This window comes from Hippocampus bargibanti, linkage group LG04 (assembly GCF_051943395.1).
Source record: "Hippocampus bargibanti isolate YZ-2025 linkage group LG04, ASM5194339v1, whole genome shotgun sequence".
Taxonomy (NCBI): domain Eukaryota; kingdom Metazoa; phylum Chordata; class Actinopteri; order Syngnathiformes; family Syngnathidae; genus Hippocampus; species Hippocampus bargibanti.
The window spans coordinates 32939537-32961605 of record NC_142737.1 but is presented as its reverse complement, the minus strand read 5'-3'; the positions used below and the strand labels follow the sequence as shown (position 1 = coordinate 32961605).

General features: G+C 41.9%; 2 protein-coding genes across 2 annotated transcripts in view; one reads left to right on the top strand and one right to left on the bottom strand.

Annotated features, from left to right (window-relative positions):
- The window catches only part of LOC148899792 (uncharacterized), a 130591-nt gene that overhangs the window by 1883 nt on the left and 106639 nt on the right, over nt 1-22069 (top strand). Inside the window, exons 2-3 of the mRNA XM_088995224.1 lie at nt 487-654; nt 4690-5826. Of these exons, the coding sequence (XP_088851350.1) occupies nt 487-654; nt 4690-5826 (1305 nt within the window). The remainder of the gene's footprint in view (nt 1-486; nt 655-4689; nt 5827-22069) is intronic.
- On the bottom strand, nt 11757-20193 carry LOC148899800 (uncharacterized). The gene is made up of 4 exons (XM_088995255.1): nt 19715-20193; nt 18979-19299; nt 14796-15047; nt 11757-14561 (listed from the first exon to the last, which is right to left on the bottom strand). The coding sequence occupies exons 1-4, from the start codon at nt 19890-19892 to the stop codon at nt 13717-13719; spliced, it is 1596 nt and encodes a 531-aa protein (XP_088851381.1). The 5' UTR covers nt 19893-20193; the 3' UTR covers nt 11757-13716.

Here is a 22069-nt window from a genome sequence, read left to right as displayed (position 1 = left end):
CCAAACGAAGCATTTGCTGCTTTGAGTCAGTCGCTTTCTTTCGCTCCGTGACTCGCTATCTTTCACAACTTTGCTGCTGTGAAATGTAACTTTCTCCACTGCGAGACTAATAAAGGCAAATCCAATCCAATCTCTCTCTCTCTGTCACGTTCTTGCTCTATCCGTGTGCGTTTGTGTGTATGTGGGCGTGTGTGTTAGTGTGTTAACGACATGATTGGGTAATTTAACATATTGATGTCACCTGCGAACGAACTAATCATGCGAGACCCGGATGTTGTCACGCCTTTTATGAGCACACGCAGAATAAATGTTTGAGTTCAAAGACCAATGATTGACACCGCTGTGTGTCATTATTCTCTCGTGAGTATTAGCCATCGTTAAGGTAAACTGCCATCAGTCCTAGTAAAGAACCTCAACTCTATCCAGAAGTTGTATCATTTACCAAACCCGCCTACACCACAACACTCTCTCTCTTCTTTCTTTCAGACGTGAATCAGCTAATCGGAGACGTAAAAATGGAGAGCTCCGCTTTCGACTATCCACAAGTCCCCCACATTAAAAAGGAAGAGGAAGAGGCCGATGTCACCAGTTTGCCGCACGATGGCGTCTCCGATGAGAGTGTCGACGACCGACTTCCACCACCCGATTGTGAAGGTAACGACACATACTCCAAAAAATGGTGGCTGTGAAGTCGCAGGTGCAAAGAACATTTCAGCAGCTCGATTCTGAGCATGTTTTAGGATCATACTACTTCTTTTCATTTGGGATTTTTCTTTCAAGGGGTCGCCACAGCAAATCAGTGTCCTCCATCTTTAAAGGTTTGATCCGCATGTTTGTTTTGGCAAAGTTTTTACGGATGCCTTTCCTGACACAACCTTCTGTATTTATCCGGGCTTGGAACCGGCACAAGAAGACTTATGTCCCTTTGTGGCTACAGAACGAGCAACTCGCTCAGTAAATTTCGATTTTAATGTGGATTGAAATTTTTAGAGAAAGGGAAAAAAGTCTGAGAAGAGACAACATACCAGAGAACAACCCTCTCAGTGCTGAGTTTGCCGTAAAAGTGACATCATTGAATGCTCTACGTCTTGCACAGAGTACGTAAGGGGCGAAAAAAATGGAGGGACAGCGATACCTTGGCTTACAAACTTAATTGGTTCCCAGACAGAGTGTGTAAGGCGAAGTGTATCCCAAAAATTAATTTCCCATATGAAACCATTAAAATGAGAATAATCCGTTCCCAGGTCCCCATAAAACATCATTTTCTACTTTGTAATTTTCTAAGCCTTAAAACTACACAAAATATACCTTATTTTAAGTATAATAAATGTGCTATGGTATTATAATTAAAGAAGTAAACTGCACTCTCTAATAAAGTTGTTTTATTTACCTTTGTGATGGCTTCATAGAATGGAGTGGCCGGTTCTTTCAGCATTAAAAACTTGATGAGGAACGTAACCTTCTTTCAACATCTTGAGGAATGATCCCTGGTAGGTGCTTTCTCTCCGACAATTTTATCTAGTTCCTCATCAATTGTGTTCTGTTTAGCTGGGTTGATAGCTTTTTGCATCAAGTGGACAAATGGCTTGTGCGGGTTGTTTGTGGAGCCCGATTGATGGGATATTTTAACCTTACAGTCTTCACTCTGCCTTTGAACTATCATAGTTGAAATTCTCTCACTGTCGTCCGTCTGTCTCTTTAATGTTTAAACCACCTCCCCTCACTGCTGCGTTCTTGAGCAATCACGTGCCTTTACCCAAAGCCTGGGGGCCGGGAATAGAGGACAAAAAAAAGTTGGCAGCCATTTTCTTCTTGGAGAACAGCTTCACTCTCTCGCTGTCTGTAAACCCCACCCTCTTCACTGCTGCTTTCTTGACCAATGACGTGGCTTTAACTGAAGAGTGGGGGCGGGGAATAGAGGACCAAAACAAACCGGCTGCCATTTTGGTGTTAGAAGAACGGGATCATTTGCGAACGGCACATCACTTTGATGCAGCTCCATGTATATCCCGAAAAAAGTTCGTATGCCAAGGTAAAGTTTTCAGAAATTTAACGTTCGTAAGACGAAAAGTTCGTAACTCAAGGGGTTCGTAAACCGAGATATTACTGTAGTTCTGATGAGGAAAGCATAAATGTTTTTGATCTATTAAAGAAGTCCTTCTGTATCAATTCGAACCGTAAGCGACGAAACTGGTGAAGGACACGACATATGAAGCATATATGAAGCTCCGTGAATAAGCAATATAGCATCAACTTCCGTGATATGTGGCATATAAGGACATGAATAACAAATAATAAGCTACAAGATGTCAACATCAATGCAGATTGTTTAATGGTTGTGCATGCAAAACGCTGTTTCAACTTTCAAGATGAAGAATTACGAACTTGCGTATGAATGACAGTGGTTGTCCATCGCTAACTCCACTTAGCTCCTCGTTCCAGCAGCTGAATGTTTGTCCGACAGGTTTGCTCCACGATTATGACTATTGCTCTCCTTCAACACTAGAAAGAAGCAACTTTATACCCATTGGCTGATAGGATGACAGCGGTTATCCAAGCGGGTATTCGCGCACTCCGGGGAGCTCCTCGGCTGGCGCTATACTGCTCTGCTGTGTTGGATTGGATTGGATTTGCCTTTATTAGTCTCGCAGTGGAGAAATTTACATTTCACAGCAGCAAAGTTATGAAAGAAATGAAAGTAGAACACCACAAATGGAAATGCTGCATTGTTTGTCCGCTGGGAATTTGTGTAAACTTACACCTTCTTTGTGCATGTTCCTGCAATTGGCTGCAACACGATTCACCATCACATTATTTATGTACGTCTGTGTAAGCTCTCAGTCGTACAGGAGTGGTCCATCGATGAGAAGGTTTCTTCAGCCGTCATCTGTACAAAAGTGAAGGTTTCGGACGTTTCGCCTCCTATCCAAGAGACTTCGTCAGCGAACTAAATAGTTCGCTGACGAAGTCTCTTGGATAGGAGGCGAAACGTCCGAAACCTTCACTTTTGTACAGATGACGGCTGAAGAAACCTTCTCATTATTTATGTAGTTTACCTTCTAATTTCGCGATCAACACGGTGTTTTCAGATGAAAACTGTACCCAAAATGCATTGTATGTCGCTTTTTTGGTCAGGGGCGTTCCCTCCGTGACGTCACTTAGGGCATCGTCATTAACTTAAAAACAAGACTTCATGAATACTCAGCGCGAGTCTTCACCCTTTACGGACGATTGGGCCAAATTCGGTACACTAAAGATAAATGCTTATAGATCGAAAAAATGAAAGGTAGCAGTTCAAGTGCCGATTGGAACTGATGCAGCACAAGTTACATGTCCCTTTAAAACAGGTTATGTGCAGCTTTGCCTTTAAGAGCGTCAGTCACATCATCTCCTTCTTGCGCAACACAACGTGCGCTCCTCCATCTTCAAAGCTCCTTCTATTTTTCGTCATGGATCAAATATCATGTAAGTATATGTTGTGACGATTTTATGAGCTATTCTGAAGGTTTACCTTCATACTGAAATGTATCAATTATTGTATTTAATAATTAATTAATAATAATTATTAATTAATACTTAATTAATAATTATATATATAATTATTATTATACAGTAAAGTCTCCTGTTTGCATGTAATTTTCTCCGTGCGTGCATAGAAATAGTATCGATATAACCGGGACTATCGATATATCCGATATCGATATAACTAGACTTTACTGTATTTAGATCTCCCCTTTACTTAGTTCAAAATCGATACCTTGGACGTGTTTAAGTGGATCCATATCTTTCATCGTAAACCTTTTTTTTTAAGCATTTCTTTTATTTCACTGAGTCGGGTATCGTTACTCGCCGCTAGGATTAAGTCATCCACCCACACTGACAGAATGACTTTCTCATTTTCAGATTCTCTGCAGTAGACACAATGATCAGCATCATTTTGGACAAAACCATTCTTTATGAGGTGGTTACCCAGTAACATGTCCCAGTTACACCCTGACTGCTTTAAGCCATACCGTGATTTGTTGAGATTGCATACCAAATGTTCTCCTGTTTGTGACCTTGTCTCAAAACCTTTGGTTAGCTCCACATATAATTCACAGTCCATTGGGGCATAGAGATACGCAGTCTTCACGTCCATTTGGTGTAGGGTAAGATCTTCCTGCACAGCCACCTGCATCAGTGCTCGAATAGAGGTCGTGTTAGCTGTCGGTGAAAATATCTCTTTATATTCAATTCCTCCCACTTGACCATATCCTTTTGCTCAATATCTGGCTTTACAAGTCTCAGATCTGAGACTTGTAAAGCCAAACTTCTCCTTCCTCAACTGCTCCAACATGCTTCATGTTCGGCAAAATGTTCTAATTCAAGAAGTTATTGCACACTCGATGCATACGGGTGTGAAGCCCTTAGGCTAAGAACACACGCGGGTGCTAAAAGCTGTGTATATGAGTGTGTGTGGCTGGGGGAAGGAAGTGTGTACGCTGAGACAAAGAGAAAGAGATTGGTTGCACAAAAAAAGCAGCACGTCTGGAAAAAGCAGCACTTTTTCTACGCCGATGTCGGAAGTCTTTTGAAATCCACCACAAATGTGATGCTGTTCATGTCACATTTTGAGTGGTAATCTGAACTCATTTATCTCTAAGTAACTTTCACCGTAATTGCATGTGTGTCTCTTTTTATGGCATGCAGATATCAGCGAAGATGCTTGTCCTGCGCCGCTGAAAAAGGAAGAAGAGGGAGCCCGCGAGATTAAAAGAGAGGAGCAGCCTTGCACCAAAAATGATGACAACAGATCATCAAATGATGATGGTCAAGATGAAGAGTCTGACTGTGATCTGACATGTCACAACAGCAACAAAGCCTGCAAATCTTCTCTGTGTGGCAAAAAGTTAACTGATCAGAGTCATTCGAAAAAGCATGCCAGAAACCACACTGGTGAGGAACATTTTGCCTGCTCGGTTTGTGGCAAAGGATTCTCTCAGAAGGCCAATTTAATTCGCCACACAAGAACCCACAGTGATGAGAAGCCCTTTTCCTGTTCAGATTGTGGCAAAGGATTCTCTTACAAGGCCCATTTAATTCGCCACACAAGAATCCACACTGGTGAGAAACCTTTTTCCTGTTCAGATTGTGGCAAAAGATTCTCTGAGAAGTGCAATTTAATTATCCACACTAGAATCCACAGTGGTGAGAAACGTTTTTCCTGTTCAGTTTGTGGCAAAGGATTCTCTCATAAGGGCAATTTCTTTAGCCACACAAGAACCCACAGTGGTGAGAAACCTTTTTCCTGTTCAGATTGTGGCCAAAGATTCTCTGAGAAGGGAAGCTTAAGTAAACACACAATAAGCCACAGTGGTGAGAGACCCTTTTCCTGTCCAGAATGTGGCAAAGGATTCTCTCAGAAGGGCCTTTTAATTAGTCACACAAGAATCCACAGTGGTGAGAAACCTTTTTCCTGTTCAGTTTGTGGCAAAGGATTCTCTCAGAAGGGCCACTTAATTCGCCACACAAGAATCCACACTGGTGAGAAACCTTTTTCCTGTTCAGATTGTGGCAAAAGATTCTCTGAGAAGGGCCATTTAATTATCCACACAAGAATCCACACTCGTGAGAAACCCTTTTCCTGTTCAAATTGTGGCAAAGGATTCTCTCACAAGGGCTATTTAATTATCCACACAAGAATCCACAGTGGTGAGAGACCTTTTTCCTGTTCAGTTTGTGGCAAAGGATTCTCTGAGAAGGGCCATTTAATTCGCCACACAAGAATCCACACCGGTGAGAAACCCTTTTCCTGTTCAGATTGCGGCCAAAGATTCTCTCACAAGGGTAATTTAATTAGCCACACAAGAACCCACACTGGTGAAAACCCTTTTTCATGTTCAATTTGTGGCAAAGGATTCTCTCAGAGGGGCTCTTTAATTAGCCACACAAGAACCCACACCTGTGAGAAAACTTCGCCTGTTAATAATGTGGTCAAAGATTTTTAAGGAAGTATCACTTAACCCTTTACTGCCTGAATTATGTTCTAATTAGAAAAAAAATTCTGTTCAGTTTTTATGGTCACTGATGGATATAATAACATACTATTAGTTTCCTTTTTATTATTTTTCAATAATGTAGAAAATTTGAGCCTAAGAAAATGTGTGCCTAATTTGGCACAATCGTCATGAAAGGCCTATGTTGAGACTTTTACCCATATCTTTTTATTAAAATAATAAAATACACAACATATTTACATAAAATGCATACATAATTTACATAAAATATTGACATAAAATGTTTACATAAAAATACATAGTTCCTTTACAGATGAAGAAAACTAGCTAATAACCATGGAATAATGTTCAGCTGAACAATCGATTGAGCCTCACTGTGCCACAACACCAGATTTTTCTTGTTGCCAAAATGTTGAAGTAAGGGGATACATGTAAACCAATTATCAGAATGCAATCGATGATTGTTTCCTGGTTGGATGTTTTGAGCCAAATGGAGCACAACATTTGAGGTCACTTTCAGATCGGGAACCTTGGAGTCATTGACTGGATCTATCGTTCCTGTATATGGAATGCATACATGTAGCCATCATAACCTGCCACCACAAACAACTTAAACCCCCAGTTCATTGGTCTATTTGGTAGATACTGCTTGAGTGTAAATCTACCTTCATAGAGTACAATTTGTTCATCAATTGACAAACGCTGTGACTTGGGTAGTTCTTGAAACTTTTATCATTGGCCTTACTTTGTGCAAGGGATCATAATTTGGGCTTCCCCGAGTTCCTTGTTTTGTGTTCTCTGCTATATGCAAGTTCCTTTTTATAATTTCGAAGCGATCCCTTGACATACAGTACATTCTGCAGCATAATCAGTTAGTGGAGATAGCTTTCAAGCCCAAAGCATCCGAGTGTTTGGTCATTTTGAGATTGAGAAACAATATATCAATCCACTTCTCAAGCTCTTCTTTAGCGAGACACAGGGGCTTATTGATGTTATTTTGCATTGCATAGAATTTCAACTGTTCAACAATAATAGCCATCATTTTTTCATCGAAAATCCTTTGAACATATTTGAATAGTGATAGAAGTTCATCAATGCAACAGTCACGACTGTCTGATGCCAAATGTCTTCATCAACTTGGTCATCTATTTCATTCTCATCAGGATCTGGAAAGATATACAGTACATGGCAACATTCAAAAAAGCAAAAACTATACCAAACTAACCATTTGATCTCAATGCTCTGATCTTACTGTGAAATGGGCATCTCAGAATCAGAATCAGAATCAGAATCATCTTTATTGCCAAGTATGTAGAACACACAAGGAATTTGTTTTCGGTAGAACACGCTGCACTAGTATGGTCGTCAAAAAAACTGCTAAGTGGCACTATATCTCTATATCTCTTTCCTTACATTACATCACAAACAGAATTTCAGTCCTTTCAGATGCTTTATCTTCAAGTCAAAGTACTGTATTTGAGAATGTGAAATGCACATACGGTAGTGGGGACTATTTTGTCCACTAGGTGGCAACAAAACCTTACATAACACAAGTGGAAATGCAACCTATTACGTTCTTCAAAACAATCATTTCTACATTTTCTGATTACAAATTCTTTCTCTCAGATGATTTTACTTGACATGACAATCTAATGTCCTCAAGGCCTTCAGAAGTAATTTTGCTGTCTTTGATTTGCCCCAAATAAAATATAGACTTTTGGCTTTTCCTGTATTTTTTTCACAGAAACTTGTAAGTGTTGTACCTGCTCCTACCATGTTTCACGGTCTTTTGGAAATAGGAAGTGTTAAATTTGTACCAGACATTATGATGAAAATGTTTTAAGTTTTCTAATTTCTGTTTAGGATATAACAAAAAAAAACATATGGACCTCCGTTTCAATAATTATATTGAGAATGCAAAGCTATGAGGTACAGCTATTAGTGTAAAACGCACCATTCACTTACAATTATTCGCATCGGGTACCCAGTCAGGATCAACAATATCATCATGAAACTAGCGTTAGCACGCCGAATGTTCTACATTAGGAACACTATTTCTTGGTAAATAAACAAGTTAGCGTTAGTTTATGCATTTCAGTATCAAGGTAAAACTCTTCTGAATAGCTCATAAAATCGTCACAACATATACTTACGTGATATTTGATCCGTGATGAGAAGTAGAAGGAGCTTTGAAGATGCAGGAGTGCACGTGTTGCGCAAGAAGGAGATGATGTCACTGACGCTCTTAAAGGCAAAGCTGCACATAACCTGTGTTAAAGGGACATGTAACTTGTGATGCATCAGTTCCAATCGAAACTTGAACTGCTACCTTTAATTTTTTTCGATCTATAAGCACTTATCTTTAGTGTACCAAATATGACCCAATTGTCTGTAAAGGGTTAAGTGCACGTGAGAATCCACACCTGTGAGAAAGCTTTTGCCTGCCCATTTTTTTTTCAAAGGATTCTCGAATAAGGGCATTTTAATTAGCCACTCAATAATCCGCACTGCTGAGAAATATTTTGCCTGACCAGTTTGTGGCAAACAATTCTCTCAGAAGAGCCATGTACTGTAATTAGCCACACAAGAATCCACACTGATGAGAAACGATTTTCCTTCTCTGCTTGTGTCTAAAGATTTTCTGTGAAGGGACTCCTAAAAAGACACTCAAAGACCGATACTGGTGAGAAACTCATCCGAGCAGGCTTTATCAGGCTGATTGTAATTTATTTACATTTTTTCCCCCTTGGTACATTGAAATCATTTTTTCATGACTTTTAGTGAATTAATGTAATTTTTTTTCCACTCATTTTCAAGGTTTTTTTCACCCCTGTACCATCGTTGACTGTACAGCACCCTACGTGTTGTGAAATGTGTTTAATCATCTTTTTTATAAAAACAAAAATGAATCCGAAAAAAAGTCCAAGTATAAAAAGAACTACCATATACTGTATAGTAGGGCGTTTTTCACCATGAAACAGCCATGTATAGCAGGCTTGTCAAACTCAGGCCGGTCCAATCTTGGCCCGCACTACAATTAGATTTGGTCCGCGAGAGGATTTCTAATACAGTGGCGTCTCGGTTTACGAACACCTTGCCTTACGAACTTTTCGGTTTACGAACATTACATTTATGAAAATTAAACCTTTGCATATGCACTATTTTCGCGATACACCCCCCCCCCCCACCACCACGGCTGGCGGATTACTATTCAGCGGAAGACACACACAAAAGCAAACGATTCAACAGCGTCCCGGCCGGCCGACCTTTCCACACCTCCTTTCTATGAGTGCACACGTCGATCGTCTTCAACGATACTTTTGCCGTTATGGGACCGAAAAATATCCCACCACAGGCTCGTGTTCAGCCGAAGAAGACACAAAACAAAATAACAGTCGAGGAGAAGAAGGATATCATTGAGAAACACGAACGAGGTGTGCGTTTGTGGCGTCATAGGTGCGCACCGCGGCTGTCATGTGAATCTCAGCCTGACACATCTCCCACGCTGTGTGTCACTTCCCTGAGAGTAACTTTCTACTACCATTCTACAAATAAAGAGCCTGGTATGCTAAGTCCACCATTGCTACCGTCCTTCCCCTAAAAGCTTTACACAAAGGCGTTATTTAGTCGATGCTTTCATGTGACTTAATGACACCGAAATTGTCACGTGCGAGTTGACAGCTGGGACAGGGCCGCCGCTCCCGACCTCTGCCAGCCGAAGAAGACACAAAACAAAATTACAGTCGAGGAGAAGAAGGAGATCATTGAGAAACACGAACGAGGTGTGCGTGTTGATCCCTTAATCACCGATACTGGGACATTTCAACGAGTTGCTGTCACCTCACCAGTGACATTATTACGACGCCTCGCGCCCTGCCAGCGTCTTGGACTTGCCAGCACAAGAGTTTGGTGATTGTTCGCTGCGATCACGTAAGTATGTTGCTTTCCGGGATCGTGAGTGTGTCATTTTATTTTGCCTCGCTTGACAGGCTGGACGGATCGCCCCCCACCCGCCTTCTTTTGTCGCGTTTTATTCCTGGTCCGTGGAATCATCGGATTCGTGCCTTTTGTTGTAATAAAATCTCTGCCAGCACCTACAGGACTCGAAGTGGATGCAGATGACATCGAGGAGCATGTTGCTGACCATAATGAGGTCCTCAACACAGCGGATTTGATTTGCCTTCCAGAGGACAAGCAGAAGCAGGCCATTCAGGAGTTGATGTGCAGGCTTTTATTGAACAGTTCCATCCAGAAAAGGAGATGGGTATCATCAACATGATGAATGATAATGTGATGCCTCAGTTTAGTAAGACCTTACAAGTCAGAAAGCAACAGGTGTCAATTAAGAGCCATGAACGACCATCACAAATTGAGCGCTTGACGCGTTCAAGGTGTAGGGGCCTTTAGCGGTACGTGCTGTTATACGGGCCGTCAGACCAGATGTAATACATACAGTGAGACCTTGGCTTACGAACTTAATTGGTTCCCAGAAAGAGTGTATCTCAAATTTTTTCCCCATAGGAAACCATTAAAATGAGAATAATCCGTTCCCAGGTCTCCATAAAATCTAATTTTCAACTAAATATACCTTATTCTATGTATAATAAATGTGCTTTTGTATTGTAATGAAAGAAATACACTTCACTGTATAATAGTCACATTTTAAGGTCGACAGGCAGATCATTGCGGCGTCTGCTGTGATGCGGACTTTGTACCGATCTGTCGTGGTGAAGAAGGAGCTGAGCCAAAAAGCGAAGCTCTCAATTTACCGGTCAATCTACATCCCAACCCTCATCAATGGTCACGAGCTATGGGTTGTGACTGAAAGAACGAGATCCCGGATACAAGCGGCCTAAATGAGCTTTCTCCATAGGGTGTCCGGGCTCTCCCTTAGAGATAAGGTGAAAAGCTCGATCATCCAGGAGGGGCTCAGGGTCGAGCAGCTTGTCCTCCACATAGACAGGAGCCAGATGAGGTGGCTCGGGCATCTGATAGTGGCTGGGGAGAGGGAAAGTCTGGGCTTCCCTCCTGAATCTGCTGCCCCGCAGCAGAAGATGGATTCATGGATCTTTATTACTGTGTCAGCGCACAGGCTTTCTGCTGACCCAACGTACGGCTTCCCACGCATGCGAGCTGTCCAAAAATCGCTCTTCTTGCTAACAGAGAAGTTACCCAACACACACGCTCTGACTCAGGCGTACGCCGAAGCAAACAAGTTCTACCGGTTGCCCCGTCCCCAGCCACACCCCTCACCGACGTGCGGCCCAACCCAGGGTCCATCTGCAACGCCGTCTCGCCCAACCCGCCATCTCGCCCAACCCGTCATCTCGCCCCGCAGCAGAACGAACTGTTTCAAAAAGGCAGCGGCGCCGACCGTGAGCCCAATGTGGTGATTGCGTCGCGGCGATCCCACCCTCTTGAGCTTGGGGGTGATTGCTGTGCTAGTGAGCTGCTGTCATGCTGGAGAAAATTGTTGTACGCGTTTATTAAGAAACAGTTATTCTGTATCTTCATTTTGTCCTACTTCGATATTGTCACGTTCGGATTGACAGCTGGGGACCACGCCTCCCCGCTTCCAATGCTGTCAATTTCTTCATCAGGACGCTAAAACGGGACGCTGTCAACTTCTGTATTACCCTGGACGTTGTATATCTTCAGTGGTCGGTCGGAGCCCCCCCCCCCCCCCCCCACACACACACACACACACAAACATCTCGTAATCTTTTCACAATTGTACCTTTTCTGCACCACTGTGTGCGAGTTGCTTTTCGCCATTGTCAGATTTCCCATTGACCCCCGCCCACTCGTCGTTTTTGGTATTGTTTATTTTCTTATGATTCCCCTGGTCCTCTTTTTGGGACCAGCGCTTTGTGTTGTAGCTTAATAAATCATCCTGCACGGACCTGCCTCTGTCGCGTTGCTGGCTGGCTGTAGCGGTGGCAGCCGTATACAGTAAAGTCTTGTTATATCGATATAGGTTATATTGATAATACTGCTTATTACGATACTAATCTGGTTACTACGGTGCTCTTTTTCATCTCCCGCCGGCCATTTTGCTATGTTTATATCGATACAAAAGCAGCTTAAGATGAACCGATATTTGCTTCGGGATTTCTATACAGTACCACCATGATTGAAATCTGTATCGGTCATACCGTTCGTCACGTGACCAGCTCCGTGTCTTGCGCAGTGTAGCAGACACCATTATCTACCAGTTTCAACCATGGCGAAACGAAAGAATTGTGACCCCGGAACGAAATATAAGGCAATCGTGGCTGTTGAGGAGAATCTAACAAGGAGCAAATCCTCCATGACAAAAGAATTCGACGTGCCGCAAAATACTTTATCGTGTTTGAAGAGTAAGGATAAAATAAAGACGGCATACGAAGCATTCTACTTCGGACCTAGATCAAAAAGGATGAGAACATCACAATACTGTAGTCTTCTTATACAGTATACAGTTTTTTGACACCAATTTCAACCATGGGGAAACGTAACAATTGTGATATCCGAACAACGTACAAGGCAATCGTGGCTGTGGGGGACAATCCAACAAGAAACTCCATTGCGAAATAGTTCAACGTGCCGCAGAATACTTCATCAACATAAGTAATGTAAACATTGAGTTTTCGTTTTCCATAAATGTATTGAATTGTGTTGTATTCAGATATCTTGATCCCTTGCAATAATCAGTTTTTCATGTTTGTACATGCAGGCGTTCATGGTTTGTCTTGTGTGTACAATGTCAACAATGTCGAGTACTCAGAGTCACGATTGTAAGAGTGCGTTTTAAAAATAATAAATGACGTTTTTATTTAATGCATAAGTTTATTTTTCACTTCACAACAGTACAAAAGCATGCTTGATGCGCAATCCATGAACCCAATGAGAAAATTACATGCCATATCAAAGATCCCCCTTTTACTGCCCCCGCTTCATGCAGTACGGCGCAGGATCGTATATATCGATAGTATGGTTATAATCTATATTTTTTCTGACTACCAAGAAGATCGATATAACGAGACTTTACTGTAAATTAAGAAAAAAAGGTCTGGCGATCGTGGTCGTAAGTACAGGTGGTCGTAACTCGAGCCGTAACTCGGAAGTTACCGTAGTTTTTTTTCCACCCATTTATACATGGTCTTATTTTCGGGCGGATTTTTTTTTTTTTATAATAGAAAATTGAACACATTTCACAGCACAGACAAGGGTGCTGTACGCTCAACAATGGTACACTGGGGGAACCTTGAAAACGAGTAAAAGAAACTACATTTAATAACCATAACTGAAAGTAAAAATAAAAATTTCAATGTTCCCAAGGGGAAAATAAAGAATCTAAATACATGACAATCAGCCTGATAAAGCCTGCTCGGATGAGTTTCTCACCAGTTTCGGTTCTTGAGTGTCTTTTTAAGAGTCCCTTCACAGAAAATCTTTGGCCACAAGCAAAGAAGGAAATGGGTTTCTCATCAGGGTGGATTCTTGTGTGGTTAATTACAGTAAATGGCTCTTCTGAGAGAATTGTTTGCCACAAACTAGGCAGGCAAAATATTTCTCAGCAGTGCGGATGATTGTGTGGCTAATTAAAAAGCCCTTCTTCGAGAATCCTTTGCAACAAACTGGGTAGGCAAAAGCTTTCTCACCGGTGAGGATTCTCACGTGCACTTAAGTGATGCTTCCTTAAAAATCTTTGACCAAATTCTTAACAGGTGAAAGGTTTCTAACCACTGTGGATTCTTGTGTGGCGAATTAAATTGGCCTTCTTTGAGAATCCTTTGCCACAAACTGTACACGAAAAAGGTTTCTCACCACTGTGGGTTCTGGTGTGGCTAATGAAATTGCCCTTGTGAGAGAATCCTTTGCCACACACTGAGCAGGAAAAAGATTTCTCACCAGTGTGGATTCTAGTGTGTTTACTTAAGGTTCCCTTCTGAGAGAATCCTTTGTCACAAACTGAAGAGGAAAAAGGTTTCTCACCACTGTGGATTCTTGTGTGGCGAATTAAATTGGCCTTCTTAGAGAATCCTTTGCCACAAAATGAACAGGAAAAAGGCTTCTCACCAGTGTGGGTTCTGGTGTGAAGAATTAAGGTTTCCTTCTCAGAGAATCCTTTGCCACAAACTGAACAGGAAAAAGGTTTCTCACCAGTGTGGGTTCTTGTGTGCCGAATTAAATGGCCCTTCTGAGAGAATGTTTGACCACAATCTGAACAGAAAAAAGCTTTCTCACCACTGTGGATTCTTGTGTGGCGAATTAAATTGCTCTTCCGAGAGAATCCTTTGCCACAAACTGAGCAGACCAAAACTTTCTCACCAGTGTGGGTTCTCGCATACTTTTTTAAATGACTCTGATCATTCAACGTTTTGCCACACAGAGAAAATTTGCAGGGCTTGTTGTCAGTGTGACATGTCAGACCACATTCAGACTCATCATCTTGACCATCATCATTTGATGATCTGTTGTCATCCTTTTTGGTGCAAGGGTGCTCTGGCTCCTCTCTTTTAATGTCACAGGCTTCCTCTTCTTCCTTCTTCAGTCGCGCAGGACAAACATCTTCGCTGATATCTGCATGACACAAAAAGACAGACACATGCAATTATGGTTAAAGTTACTTTGAGATAAATGAGTTCAGATTGTGGGTTCTTGCGCGGCTAATTAAATGGCTGTTCTCAGAGAATCCTTTGCCACAAACTGAACAGGAAAAATGTTTCTCGCCAGTGTGGATTCTTGTGTGTTTCCTAAAGTTTCCATTCTCAGAGAATCCTTGGCCACAAACTGAACAGGAAAAAGGTTTCTCACCAGTGTGGGTTCTCAAATGCTTTTTCAAATGACTTTGATCAGTAAACGTTTTGCCACACAGAGAAGATTTGCTGGATTTGTTGCCAGTGTGACATGTAAGATCACCGTCAGACTCTTCATCTTGATCATCATCATTTGATGATCTGTTGTCATCATTTTTGGTGCAAGGGTGCTCGGGCTCCTTTCTTTTAATGTCGCAGGCTTCCTCTTCTTCTTTCTTCAGCCGCGCAGGACAAGCATCTTCCCTGACGTCTGCATGACACGAAAAGACAGACACGCATGCAATTATGATGAAAGTTACTCAGAGATAAATGAGTTCAGATTACCACTCAAAATGTGACATGAACAGGATCACATTCATGGTTGATTTCAAGACTTTGACGTCGGCGAAGAAAAAGTGCTGCTTTTTCCAGAAATGCTACCTTTTCCGTGCAAACAGAATCTATTTCTATTTGTCTCTTTGTCTGTCTCAGAGCGCACACTTCCTTCCCCCAGCCACACACACTGACATACACAGCTTTCAGCACCCGCGTGCGTTCTTAGCCAACGGGCTTCACACCCGTATGCATCTAGTTTGCAAGAACTTGTAATTAGAACATTTTGCCGAACATGAAGCATGTAAAGCTTTTTTTCGTCCTTGTACGTCTGGAACTGTTCAAACAAGCCTACGGTGAACATGCAAAAGTTTTTTTTTTTTCATGTGTGAGTTCTCATGCGTCTTTTGGTCGAATTTCTTGGTGCACATGGTGCAACCAAAGGGATTCTAAAAGGCGCTTGTAAATTAAACGTATTATTATTCTTATTCTTTATGGTGTCTGTTCACTTGTGCTTCATCAGGTTGATCTTGCGGGAGAATATCTACACCTCATGTGTGCATCTCTGTCTATGCTACTCCTCGCGAAACACAGACACACACACACAAACAAACAGGGAAAGACAGAGAGAGAGAGAAAAAAGAGAGTAAAAGAGAGAAACAGAGAGAGAGACTGACTCACAGCAGTGAATGCTCTGATTGGTCTCTAGTCAGGCATCGCTAGTCGAACAAGCAAATGCGAGTTGTTCATATCATTACAAGAGCCATTTCGTGTCAGAATTGGTTTGGTCAGAAACAAAAGTCATGATGTCGCACAAACTGGACATTAAATGTATTATTATTATTATTCTCTCATTGAGTGTGTTTGATGGTATGAGTGGCAAAGTCATGTTTAGGTTGTTTGCACAGTGATGTTGCCTGCGGAGAGAAGGGAATTGTCGTAGGTTGTGATAAATATAGTCCAGCCTATCATGTGTACTATCCTGAGACAAGGAAAATATCCTGTGACTGTAAAGTGTCCTTGCGAGTTTTGAAAGGCGCTTATGAATGAAATGTATTACAGTAAAGTCTCGTTATATCGATGTTCTCGGGAGTTGGAAAAAATATCGATATAACCGGACTATCGATATATCCGATCCTGCGCCGAACTCCATTAACGAAAGCCGCCAAAAGAGGGCAGCCAAGCGCCATATAAGAAACGGAGCTGGCCATGAGCTCGCCATTTTGTGCCTTTTTTTGGGTGAGAGATGTTCCCCCAATGTTGCCTCAAAATGGCATATATAATTCTTTAATGATTGCAAACATGTATGCTTTCATCTTCAGAACTACAGTGTATTTTAATCATATTCATAACTGGATGTGTAACAAGCATATCACCGTATTTTCACGACCATAAGGTGCATATAAACGTCTCAGATTTTTTTCAAAATGTGTGGGTTTTCACATGTCTTATCAAGTCGGAATTGTAAGTGAACTTTTTACCGCAAAGGGAGCAGCAGAAACGCTTCTTGGGGGAAAATCTCTCACCCAAAAAAAAGAGGCACAAAATGGCGACCTCTTGTGGCCACCTCCGTTTCCACAGGCTGATAAATTCCTTATATGGCGCTTGGACGCCCTCTTCTGGCCTTCTGGTGGCTTTTGGGTGCAACACGAGGTCCCCGGACCAAACAAGTACAGCAAAATACATTGACGTGATGGAAGGGCCGCTACAATGCGTCTTTTTTACGGTAAAGGGCGGTCCTTTAGTGACGTCACGTACAGACTCGTCACCAACTCAAAAACAAGACTTCCGGAATATTCAGCACGAGTCTTCAAACGTAAAATATAGTTATATGCGGTGGAATCTTTGCCAAATACACTCAGTAGAAGTCATTTGAAGCCATTTTACAAATTATGGACGCAACTTGTCCGAAGACGTCGGTTGTCCTTTAATGCATAACTTTATTTTTCACTTCGACTATGGTACGAAAGCATGCTAGATATGCAATCCATGAACTCAATGAGAAAATGGCATGCCATATCAAAGATCCCCCATTTATTGCCCACTTTTACTGCAGTTCGGCACAGGATCGGATATATCGATAGTCCAGTTATATCGATATTTTTTTCAGACTCCCGAGAATATCGCTATAACGAGCCTTTACTGTATTTAGTTTTATCTGGTCTTTTTAGTCTGAGAAAGTTGGAAATCCACCAATCGGCGGAACATTGTAATCCCTGACAAACATGCGTGCTCACAATGAAAGGCCACACGAAGATAATGCGTCGTCACAATGAGACGCGACACCAGGAAGTGACGTAAGAGGAAGCAGTTGGGAGTCCAGTGGTGCATTCAGGTGCACAACCCATTTTCGTTTGTAAACCCAGGCATAAAAAAATGATTTTTTTTGTTTGAATTGGATGAGAACCGAGACGTCGGAATAGCCAAGGTTTGACTGAAGGCCGCTCACTGTGAAATGGTGCCGGCGAAAGTGGCGTTTTCCGATGGATCAATAGCCACAATGAGCACTCAGATTTCTTGTTTGTGTGATTAGCTAGCACAGTGTGCACAAAGAGAGGCGGCTAATGGCTAATCTGGATTTTTTTTTTTTTTTTGTGAGATAGATGCTGAGTGCCGCCATGTTGTTCTAGAGATGGACAAACCAGGTGGCGAACCGACGCCTTTCTTCCACCTTCTTCCCTTTCCCTCTGCTTCTCTGAAATTAAATCCTGGTTTACCCATAACTTCCTCAAACTTAACAGCGAAAAAAACTGAAATTCTCCTGGTTGGTAACAAATCCACCTTGAGCAAAAGCTAACAGTTTCTCTCTCACTATGGACAATTTGACCATTTCTCCCTCCCATCAGGTGAAAAGCCTAGGTGTCAACCTTGACAGCACACTGTCTCTCCACTCCCATATAAATAACTTAACCCGGTTTGCGTACTTCCACCTACGCAATCTCAATTGTCTTGGCCCGTTTCTCACTCCTCACACCACTGCTATCCTCGTTCATAGTCTTGTCACTTCCTGGATTGACTATTGCAATTCACTTCTCCTTGGTGTCCCTCAGAAACATCTCCACAAACTTCAACTCGTCCAAATTCTTCAGCCCAGATCATCAGCACAACCTCATCCTTTCACCACATCACCCCCGTCCTCCAAGAGCTCCACTGGCTCCCGCTCAAATATAGAATCAACTTTAAAATTCTTCTTTATACATTTAAAGCTATCCGCAACCTTGCCTGACCTTCTTCAAATTTCTATTCCCTCTCGTTCCCTCAGATCCTCTTCCTCCCAACACCTCTGTGTGCCCCCCCCCCCCTGCCCATCTCAGCACGATGGGGGACAGAGTTTTCAGCTGCTCTGCCCCCAAACTCTGGAACTTCCTCCCAACATCTGTAACATAGATTCCCTTCCCGCTTTCAAATCCCCTCTCAAGACCCACCTATTTAAAATTGCATTTTCTTGTTTCTATTAACAATTGTATTTTATTTATTGTATTCTATTGGTGATTGTATTTTATTTTTTATAGTAACTATGCTTGTCTGTGACTGTAAAGTGTCCCTGAGAGCTTCGAAAGGCACTTAAAATGTAATGTATTATTATTATTATTATTATTTTTCCCCAACGGACTCTCTGCAACACCTAGAACATTCTATGACATCACTTTTACGGCAAACTCATTGCAGAGAGTTTTTTTCTGCGGTATGTCGTCTAATCTCAGGCTTTTTTCTCCTTCTCTAAAGATTTGAATAGATATTAAAATCTGAAATGAGTTTTCTTTTCCATTTGTCTGATCCTAAAATGTGCCCAGAATTGAGCTGCGGAAAACGTTCTTTGCGCCTACGACGACGTCACAGTCGCCATTTTTTTAACTACATGTCATTACCTTCACAAGCAGTGGCGCTTCCCAAAGCTTCTTCTGTGTCGTCGTCGTCCCCTGACAGGAGCGCAAGGAGGTTCTCTGGGGGGTGCGTCCTGCTGCGATCTTCGCTAGGACCACCGGCAAGAAGCTGTGACCCCTCGGGGTGTGGATGTCGGTTGTCATCACACTCCTTGGAGACGCCATCTTGCGGCAAACTGCTGACATCGGCCTCCTCCTCTTCCTTTTTAATGCAAGGGGCTTGTGGATACTCCTGCTCCTCCAAAACGGATCTCCCCAATTTCACGTCAGGACCTTCTTCCCTATGACCGATCAGATGCTTCACGTCTGCGAGGACACCAATTCATACATTTAGAAAATGGAGGTGAAAGGTGGGCGGAGTTCGAGTTTTTTCTCGAGTTTTTTCTCTCAACTGCAAAAGAAAAATTCGTCGACATGTTCAGAACGAAGACCACAACATTAGAAGGAGGTGAGCGTCGTCAGATATGACCAGCAACACCACGTGATGCCAAAGCGGCGTTCCAATTGGATGAAAGCGAAATCTAAGATGGCGGCCGTCAAACAGTGTTGTTTGTCAGTTTAAATGAAAGTGCTGCAAATAAACATCTATCGATTCACATTCGGGCATTCTACGCCTACAAACCAAATATAACCGGAACATCCTGGGTTTCCGTTTCAAGATTATAGTGCGTTTGTTTGTTTGTTACGCCGCGAAGGCCGAATCCAAGTATGGCGGACAAACCTTCGACGCTTATCACAATCCGAGACTTGCAAACCGCCTCTAGCTGTCGTCGGTGTCGCTCACTCTCCTCCCTCGCTCGACAAAGTTGCTCCTCGTACGAAGCCACGGTCGCTTGGAACAGTCCGAAGATTTCGTCGGCAGCCGCAAGCAGCCGTTCCCTCACCAACTCCTTCAACATGTCGACGACTCGAGGTTCTTTCTGCTTTTGAGATGGAAGCGGCGAGTGATGTGTCGTTCGCGAACGAGCCGGATCTCTGGAGTGAACAAAAGAGAGCCGGTTTCTAACAAGGAGCCGGCGATGAGAGCCGACTTTTTTTGTCCTCTATTTCCTGCCCTCGGTCTTCGGTTAAAGAAAGCTGCATGTGTTCCATAAATAGTCCGTGATAGGTGAAATCCGCAAAGCACAATGTAGTCAGCTTTTTTTAACAATGCAAAACTGTACATACTGCAGAATGAAACAAAAAATAAAACATGTTTTAATAGTTGAAAGGACGGCTGACACCATTTTTTTGTTTCCTAACTAACATCAGAAAAACGTTTTATAGCATCTAAAATACCCAAAACACACAGGCTGATATTTTTAGTCAAATGCAAAACATCAATAAAAATGAGTTAAAGTGTCCTAAAACTACTTCAAAATGACCTCATTACTCATCCAGTTATGAATATGATCGTCAAATAGTTCTGAAGAGGAAAGCACAAATGTTTGCAATCGATTAAAGAAGTCAATCCGGGTCATTTTGAGGCATCAGGACTGATGTGTAGCACTTAGAACATGCAGATGATGGCGCCCAAGCTCTATTGGAAATGGGCTGATTTATCTGCTGGGAATTTGTGTCAACTAGTATCAAATAGTAGTCTTGGTGTAACACACAACGATTCACCATCAAGTTATTTATGTGTTTTGCTTCTAATTTCGGCATCAACACGAGGTATCCAAGACTTAACAAAGTGCCGCAAAATGCATTGTGTGTCGCTTTCTGGGTCAGGGGCGTTCCTTTAGTGACGTCACGTCAGACATCGTCATCAACTCGAAAACAAGACTTGCTGAATATTCAGTGTGAGTCTTAAAACGTAAAATATAGCTATATGCAGTGGTATCTTTGTAAAATACGCTCAGTAGAAGTTATTTGAAGTCATTTTACAAATTATGGACACAACTTGTCCGGGGGCGTCGGTTGTCCTTGAAAGAACGGTGTTGTAAAACAATATTTTGCTGCTACGCCTATTCGTCGTGACTCCGCTGCGCTGTAGCGTCTTTTTCTACTGAGAGAAGAACATTGTTATTGGTAGTTGTTTGCACTCTCTTTGCAGGGTTGGTTGCAGACTTCTTTCTTTTACTCTGTTTGTTTGCACATTTGCATGCCATTCATTAAAAAAAATCCTGAAAAAAAAGATCCGCGATGCACTGAAGCCGCGATAAGTGAACCGCAAAGTAGCGAGGGATCACTGTCAATCAAGTCATATAAAAATATTTGATATTGTGTATTTTTTGCATGAGTAATTCGTTTTTCACATAATTTTACATGATTTTTGCTACTTAATTAATTTAAGCAAAAAAACACACTGAGGAGACATTTGGGAGCCAAAAGAGTCGGATCTTTTTGGTGAGCCGAGCCAAAAGAAACGGCTCCCTGAAAAGACCCAGAATTCCCATCAATAGAAGCTCAACGACCTCGGGCCTCGCTCTGGCTCTCTCCGAAGTCGCTTTGCCACTTGCGAGAAGAAGAAGAATAAAAAGGAAGAAAAAGAAGAAGAAAAAGAAGAAGAAGAAGAAAAAAAGAACAAAAAGAAGAAAAAAGGAAAGAAAAAGAAAAAAGAAACAAAAGAAAAACAAAAAAACGAAAAAGAAGAAAAAAGAACAAAAAGAAGAAAATAAAGAAGAAAAAAGAAGACAAAGAAAAAAAGAAAAACACAAAGAAGATAAAGAAAAAAAGCAGAAAAAAAAGAAAAAGAAAAGCAAAAACAAGAAAAAGAAATAGAAAAAGAAGAAAAAGAAAAAGAAAGAGAAAAAAGAATAAGAAGAAAAAGAAAAAAGAAAAAGAAAAGCAAAAATAAGAAAAAGAAATAGAAAAAGAAGAAAAAGAAAAAGGCGACAAAGAAAAAGAAAGAGAGAAAAAAGAAAAAGAAGAAAAAGAAAAAGAAAGAGAAATAAAAGAAAAAGAACAAAAAGAAGAAGAAAAATAAGAAGAAAAAAAGAAGAAAAAAAGAACAAAGTGTCACATCTTCGTCGCCGTCAGGAGCGCGCCCCTCCCCTCCTGTCTCCATCTCCGCTGCTCCTCTGAGCGGGCCCCTCCCTTCCTGGCTCCCCCGGCTCCCGCACCTGTTCCCCATTCCCGTAATTGTGCCTTCTGG

Bases quoted from the DNA above. Each gene is read 5' to 3' on its own strand.
- LOC148899800 (XM_088995255.1), bottom strand. From the start codon at position 19,892: ATGTTGAAGGAGTTGGTGAGGGAACGGCTGCTTGCGGCTGCCGACGAA. The intron at 19,300-19,714 runs GTTTGTCCGCCA...GTGTCCTCGCAG, and splicing joins GATTGTGATAAGCGTCGAAG to ACGTGAAGCATCTGATCGGT. The intron at 14,562-14,795 runs GTGAGAAACCTT...TGTGTCATGCAG, and splicing joins GCATTTGAGAACCCACACTG to ATATCAGCGAAGATGTTTGT.